At 39.6% G+C, this 7,832-nt stretch overlaps 1 protein-coding gene and 1 non-coding gene across 3 annotated transcripts; one reads left to right on the top strand and one right to left on the bottom strand.

Annotated features, from left to right (window-relative positions):
* Window positions 1-4,343: 4,343 nt before the first annotated feature.
* LOC130722282 (probable protein phosphatase 2C 26) lies at window positions 4,344-7,687 on the bottom strand. Of its 2 annotated transcripts, none has more exons than XM_057572968.1 (11): window positions 7,460-7,683; window positions 7,326-7,377; window positions 7,083-7,162; window positions 6,737-6,818; window positions 6,466-6,536; window positions 6,263-6,342; window positions 6,002-6,099; window positions 5,246-5,369; window positions 5,079-5,161; window positions 4,730-4,778; window positions 4,344-4,649 (listed from the first exon to the last, which is right to left on the bottom strand). In XM_057572968.1, the coding sequence occupies exons 1-11, from the start codon at window positions 7,612-7,614 to the stop codon at window positions 4,597-4,599; spliced, it is 927 nt and encodes a 308-aa protein (XP_057428951.1). In that variant the 5' UTR covers window positions 7,615-7,683; the 3' UTR covers window positions 4,344-4,596. The 2 variants fall into 2 exon arrangements, 1 of the variants encoding a protein (XP_057428951.1); XR_009013855.1 differs by having other exon boundaries at window positions 4,628-4,649; window positions 5,079-5,156; window positions 7,460-7,687.
* A 67-nt stretch (window positions 7,688-7,754) lies between these two features.
* Window positions 7,755-7,825, top strand: TRNAG-GCC (transfer RNA glycine (anticodon GCC)). Its single transcript has one exon. It is a non-coding gene; the product is annotated as a tRNA-Gly (tRNA).
* Window positions 7,826-7,832: the final 7 nt, after the last annotated feature.

Genomic DNA, 7,832 nt, shown 5'->3' with positions numbered 1-7,832 from the left:
CCACACATCCTAGATTACCCACTTAGCACATAGCATGTAAGTCAATCTCAAAAACATTCAGTAGATGAATCATCTACATTGTCAGCCGAAGCCTCAGAAAACATTTTCCAATCACACACAATCCAGTGCATAAACAGTAAACAATGTCGAAACATCGACCCTAGGCATTAACTAGAGATTCAGTGAGAAGCCCTCACCTGAAAGTTCTCCAGAATGATCAACTAGTGCTTCCTCGCTCTCAAAGTGTTGGTCCTCGGGGAAATCCTCAAAAGCACCTTTACAATAAAATCACAGAATACTATCAGAATCTATCTGAAACTAAGCTATCGATACTTACTAAGGTTACTCGAAGTAATCTATACCCTAAGGTACGATAAACTAGCGCGAAAGACAAGTTTTCGGAAAAGGAAATTTTCCTCCTCCCCCCTAATAGGGCTCGGCCACTTTGTGCAATTATGGGGCTCGATTTTTCTTCGATCAAACTTGGTTCCTATGCTTTCATAAGCCGTAACTAAGGGTATTCTGAACTCGGAAAAATTATCGGATCAAAAACTGTCGCAGGGGTATTTTGGTCATGATTTTTAACTTAGGATTTTTCAAAACTGAAATCCCAAAAATAAAATTTTGCAGGGACGTCACCAACGACGTTTATGACAACTAATCCTACTAGCACTAAGCTAAGGCGATAGTTTTCAGCCTAAAGGTTGAAGCTTTACACCAAAAACTCCAAAAATGGGTATTTTAGGCTCAAATTGATTCCGGCGGAATTCCGGCGACATAACGGAAAATCTAACCCGGCAGAAGTGATCTTGGGCGCATAAGGAAGAGGTTTAGAATCAGAAATGAAAGATTCAGGATAGTTTTGCAAAAACCCATAAACTATCCGCTCAGAAAACTCTACAGAAAAGCTATGGAAAAAGCGATCAGAGGTAAGGATTAGCGACTATACCTCGAAGCCTTGAAGTAGCAACTGATTGATCGACGATCAAGCAAACGATGAAGAAAAACTCTTCTTCCTTCTTCCTTGTTCTTGGCCGCGGTTTTGGGAGAGAAAATGGAGGAGAATTTGTGTTTTTCTTCCTTTCTTTGCTATATATAAAGGTTGGAAATTCGCGGGAAAATGAAAGTTTCGCGAATCTGATTTTTCCGACTTCATTCTCCATGAATTAATAGATATGTTTTGGCAAAAGAGTTCCAAAACTATAAAGAGGTCTCCTTGTATTTTTGGCAACTAAAGCATAGTCGGTATAAAACTATTTTACCCGATAAGTTGCTTTTTGCATCGAATGTCGGAATAGAAAACTTCCTTCGGAAGAAAGATTGAAATCATCAAGAGAAATGGGTGTATGCATGTGGAACATTCATTTGAAGCTCTGAATAGAAAAATTCTTCATTGTCGAGAAATTCTAGGGTTTTGAAATACCAGGGATTCGGTTTCGGCAAACTTCCGATGATTGGAATCGGACGTTCGTAGATCCTAGAGTTTCGCCTCGAAACGATTGTGATATATGGAAAAAGAGAAGTTCTAACATTTCTCTGAAGATTTTTGGAATTAACTTCCGTCGTGCCTAAAAGTGAAAATTAGCTATATACTAGGGTTTCTGACCTAGGTTTAAGCGTAAAACGATCGTGCTATAACTTTTATCGACTTCAATACGAACCTCAGACTTTTCCTGAACTTTCTCCTTCATACATTTATTTCATTTACTAAACTCTTGTTCAGGTTTCCCTTCGCCATGCATCAAACCTACTGGTGAATAAGAATTTATTCACTTGGTATAAACTGAAAAACTTTGGCCTTACATTCCCGGCTGCAACCCGTTCTTGAAAGCACTCGCACAAGCATGTGGTTCTGACTCCTCAATTTTGACAGACGCCGCGCTGAATCGATTCACGTACTGCTGCAGAGTTTCCTCGTCTGACTGGCGGACGTTGTATAAGTCCTCTATCGTAACCTGCTTGCTCTTGCTCGCGGAGAACTTAACAAGGAATTTTGACGAGAAATCGCAGAAGTTCGTGATAGATCCGCGAGGCAAAGTCGTGAACCAAGCCATCGTCGTGCCTTTAAAAGTTGACGGGAACATTCTGCACTTCACCGCATCAGAAGCTGCACTTATCACCATCTTCGTGTTGAAATACAGCAGGTGATCCTTGGGATCGGTCTTGCCACTATACGCTTCCAGAACGAGGTTCTTCATGTTGTCCGGAATAGCCACCTCCCTCACCACTGCCGAGAACGGCTCAAACTCCGCCACGGCTTCGGCTTCACGCTCTCCTTCATCCTGTTGCTCGACACGATAATACTCCAACTGCTCTTGCAAGTAATCGTTCCGCTGCCGAATGTCATCGACACCTCGGATCAGACGTTGCCAATCTCGACCAGTGATCGGAGCTTGTGGTGACGGTGTTCCTCCCCTTGAGGCTCCTGGCGAGTGTGTTGGTGACCTCTGTTGCTCCGGTGAGGTCGGCGGAGAAGGCAAAGGAGGTTTGGAGAAGAAGGAGGTGGAGGCGGTGGAGGTGGAGGAGGAGTCAATTGCTCAAACTCGTCGCGGCGGACCTGTTCTCGTCGTGGCCTGCCTCTCACGCGATGCGGTGGTGAACCGCGCCGCCGCTCCTGCTCTCCGTCGCGTCTTCGACGATGTGTCTCCATCAGACTTCACAAGCGAACCAAGAATTAAACCAGAATTCCAGAAAACCGAAGAGAATTGCACGCAGAATCGAACTTCTCTCAACCAAATCCCAATCCACGTGATCCGGGAATCGAAATCTATCGATCCCCACAGACGACGCTAAATGTTCTATCCAAGAACATAGAGATGAGGTACGGTACCCAGAGTGAGAGGATCGTGATGTGAGAATCTAGAGAGAGTAAGAGTGTAACCGCTTAGAGAGAGAAAGTAACTGAATTTCAAGTTTGTATTTCTCAAATGAGCTAAGAGTCCCTTACAATTGGTAATCGTCCCCTATTTATAGATTCGGGGGTTGGGCTTGGCGCCCCCTAACTTCTCTTATTGGGCCAGTTGGGCCTCCCTGGAGGAGGCCCAATTTCCTGGCTCGTACGTCGCCCCGGGCTGGCGCGCCTGGGCGAGGGACCCTAGGGTCTCGCCCAGTCCAGAAAGAGGAGCTATTGTTGGAACAAGGATGAATGACAATGATAACAGACGACAAAGTGCGATATGAAATGTTTAGATACTCGTTGGAGTTAGTGCTAACGGGCTTTATCACTCAGTTCGAGGTAAAAAGTAAATGAAACTCTTCTTATGGATTCAAATGAATATGCTAACTCAACTGATATCCAAACAGACACAGTCTGAACCACCATCGTCTCTATCATGTGTGATTGGTTTACTGGGTGCATACATGACATGACTTCACGTCCTTCACTCACCATGTCAGGACACTACTGAATGTGAACCAAAGGTTGATGGTGCAAGCCCTAGGAACGTTGGACAGAAACACTTATTTTTGGGATAAACTTATGGGAGCGAGCAAAGCCCCATCGTCGAGGAAGGGGTGAAGCCTTGTGAAGGAGGGAAAGATGAAATAGGGTACGTGAATGGGAATAAGCTTCTCCATAGATCATTGTGCATAATTCAGTCATTAGGGATCTCTCTGCATTCCATGGATTGATGTGTTGGTTGTATGCTTACTATGCAAGAAACTAGAATAACTTCCAATTGATTGAATAAAGAAGCGGCTTCTCAATTATGAATATTCATTCATCTTAAAGCAGATTAAAGAGACTCACTACTTATGGGATACAATAGACACAATTATCAAAGGGTTAATGGTCAAATTAGTCCATAAGTTTGTAAGTTAGTTTGATTTTAGTCCATCTGAGGAAAAATAACGTTTAGTGACGGTTATTTTTACAATTACTGGTGGTTTTTTACCGCCAAAAAACGTTATTTTTCCTCAGAGGGACTAAAATGAAACTCGGTTATAAATTCAGGGACTAATTTAACCATTAACTCATTCTCAAAATACTAGTATAATTCAATTTCGTAACTAAGACAATCTTTCAACTTTTGCACAATTATCATAATGGAACAAGACCCCTAGGCGTTATATTTTGTGATGAACTGAGTTTTGAATCACTCATTGAATCATTTGATTATACTCTTTAATCTTTATGCTTTCTTGGATATTAAAAATTGATACATACATGACATATATCATAAGCATGTGAAGAGCATTTTGTATATTTCAGACATTTCAGCTTGCGTTTGGAGGAGTAAAAATTCCTGAAGTTGTTTATGGCAATGCGTTATATATCTTATAACAAGTTTTCGCTTTACTGCTGCTAGTTCTGTTTTTCTGCTCACTACCATGACTCCACGTCATCAAAAGACAATTCTTATATTAGGTATAACATTTGATAAAACTAATTTTCAATGAATATCTCAGACATCAATGCATGAAGTACAACAGGATTCATGGCAATGCAGGAGTATTTCCATGGATAAATCCATATTTCTCAGAGCATCACCGAAATTTAGTAGCCACAGTATACTGAAGGCAAATGCTGTACTGGTGACCTTAGCAATCGGGACCTTGTTTTCTTCAGTAGAATCAAATCCTTAATATTAGCAAATCTCAAGAACTTACAACTTGACTGACAATTACAGTGATATCGTCAAGCTTTCCACCTATTACAACAGAAAAAGTGAGGTCGGCCACGTGTAGGGAGAAACAAAAAGGTGTTTGAGGATATGTTATACTGTCATACCTGTAAGCTTCATTCCAAGAATTTTCTTCCATAAGGGGGCTTCAAAACCCTGGAAAATTATTAAGACAAATAAGCAGATGGTTATTGCAATTTTTTTGCCTTTTTATGTGTCCACTTTCGTATAAAATCTAACTTTCTAATCAGTGTTTTCTGCAATTTTTGTGTTCCTTGCAAACAATATTTTAATGTTCAGTCATTGGTGTAACTGTCAAAAGAATGTTCCGCTGGTCATTGGTCGAAACTTCTTAAAAATTGAGAATGTGACTTTCCAAAACGAATCATATAAAGTTCAAATCATAAAAAAATGCATCATTTTCTATAATGTCTAATTATAAACTTCTTCCCTTACCTTGGACCTGGCCTCCAATGAATAGGGGGAATCGAAATTTGAATCCGTTGCATGACTGCTTGCCAAGTTAGCTAATTCCTTTGCTAGCAACAAAATGAATGCTGAATTAGTGAAACCAATAACACTGTAAATCTGAATTTCTGAAACTAATCGATGAAGAAGACTACCAGCCTCAGCAACATCTTTGTATCTAGAAATGGTTTGGAGAATTTCATGGTCAAAAACATTATCGAAAAGTCCATCGGACCCCATGACAATTGTGTCTCCTTCTATCAACTCCACATTGCACACCTGTTTTCCTGCAGAGGTTAGTAAAAGAAAATAGAACAGAAACACAATTTTCTCTGGTGTGGAAAATGAGACTCCCATTTGAAGAGTTGTGTATTTAGTTTGATGTGAGAAGGTAACACATATCTTGGCCACAAGCCAGACCATGAATTTTAAAACGACACTTAAATTTGTTGGCCTTCATGCCATATCAAACAATATTCGACATAGAAGCCAGTTTGTCCACAGAGAATTAGTGCACAACTGTGCAAAATAATAAGAGGTTTAGTGCCCCCCAAAAGCCAACATTTTGACGGATATGTGAACTCAAAAAGCATGGAATATGTATATAGTACAGTAGCATTAGGTTACTCTAGGAAGTATCAATATTATCTATTTAGTTATTTGTCTTTATTTGAGTAAAAAGAAAGATTAGGTGATAGATTACGTGATTGCTTGTTCAGCTTCTTCCTCCCCCCCCCCCCATGGAGGCTAGTTCAGGACCAGAAAGAAATATGGGAATGAAGTAGACTAATAGGATTTTGACACGAAAATAAAATTAAGTTTGTAGATCTTGTGTGCTTTGAACAGGAAGAGGAGTGGGAGGAGGAAAGTAAGTTAGAAATATCATAATAGGGATGATAGTTAGATGGTACCGCTGCATCAAGGTATGTTTGGCCAACCCTTTCAGAGCTCAGTTGGAATGGACAATCAAAGTAATGTTCTTGGGGAGAAGTGGAAAAAACTACACGACCTGGAAAAAAACATAAAAAATTCAAGTTCTAAACATTGGAGAGAAGGGGTTGAGTGTTTTGGAAAAAGTAAAGGAAAGCCTGATAAACAAATAGAGGCAGAGCAGATTGCATTAGACCTTTTAGAAAAGATCAGGATTAAATAAATGTAGCACAAGATAATACCATCACGGATAATTCTTAATCCACAATCCCCAACACTAGCAATCTTCAGAACCCCATTCTTCTCCAGCATAGCAATGATGCTTCACATACAAAGACACCAATGAGGTATTTTGAGAAACAATAGTTTAATATGCAATTCAATGTTAGAATTTATTTCTCCAAATTGGCAATCCAAAATTTCAAATAAAAGAGGATAAACTTACACAGTAGCTGAGCCTGTTGAGGAAGTAGCAGCATGTGATTTCCTTATAAGAATCTGAGGGTCATAGTTAACCTGCCAAATCCACCAATATTCAACATGTTCATTAGCAAACAGCAGCACATGCATAGAAGCAGTCTTATTGATTTACGGCAAAAAATGAAAAGAAAAAGAAAACATATGTCTAAATTATAACAAAGGAATATATCTGGAAACCAAATAATTTGATTCAGCAATATCATCCTCATAAATCTGTATTGGTCATGTGATGCTACCTCCTCATCTTCAACAAAATTGGAAGCATTAGCCAGCAGTTCACGTGGGAACAAAGAAGGATCCACATCCTCTTCGGCCCAACTGCGAAGCATAACAGGAAAGCATGTTAAGACAATTATTGGACATGTCGTTTGGAGATTATCTACTCGTAAAAACAATAAATAAGCTCCAATAAGTGCCATTTGGTTTGCATCCAAATGGGTTCTTTGCCAAATTATTGAAAGACAAGATCTCATTATGATAACTAGTTACTAAAAATTGAATTTTTTTTTGTTGGTGTTCTTTTTTCTAATGATTGTAAGCTATGCACTGGGCAATAACCAGACAATGAAAAAAGTAGCATACCCAGAAACACCATCAGCAACACCAATAACTCCCCCATTATAGTTGCTCACAAAGAAAGCATCTTCCCCACCTCTGTCAACCTTTAGCAGGACTTGAGCAAGTTGGCAGATGCACCAGAGATAAAAAAATCAGAAAACTTTTGACATGTGTTGTGTTTAGTGTTTACTAACTACAGTGGTGTTATTCATTCATAAAACAACAATTGTATTGAGTTCAGTTGAATTACTCATTATTCATCATTACCTTTTTTGGATGTGGAATTAGGCAAGTCCCAACAGAAAATGATACCTCTGACCTAAAATCTCAGCAAACCAAAACCCATGAATCAGAGAGGCATGTAAAAAGCTTCAAGAATCAAAAAATGAAGATCAACTCACCGAATAACAGGGTTAAGTTCTGAAGAAGATGAAGATGATGAGAGTATCACTCTCTTCCTCTTCATAGCAGTTTCATCAATAGCAAACATGGAATGAAACAGTGGTTGAGACTGAGAATGATAAACCATGGAAGCTCTCATGATGGGAATTGCCATTCCTTCCCGCTTCAACAACTCCACCCTCTCTCAACTCCACACACTCACATCAAAATCAATGTTTTATCATCATTATCATTTTGCCAATTCATTAATTATTATTAATTTATTAATCTTAAATTTGGAGGAATGTTCAACAAGCACCAGTGGTCTAGTGGTAGAATAGTACCCTGCCACGGTACAGACCTGGGTTCGATTCCCGGCTGGTGCAGAAATCT

This window comes from Lotus japonicus, chromosome 6 (assembly GCF_012489685.1).
Source record: "Lotus japonicus ecotype B-129 chromosome 6, LjGifu_v1.2".
Classification (NCBI taxonomy): Eukaryota; Viridiplantae; Streptophyta; class Magnoliopsida; order Fabales; family Fabaceae; genus Lotus; species Lotus japonicus.
The sequence above is the reverse complement of the archived record's forward strand: the minus strand, read 5'-3'. Positions and strand labels throughout refer to the sequence as shown.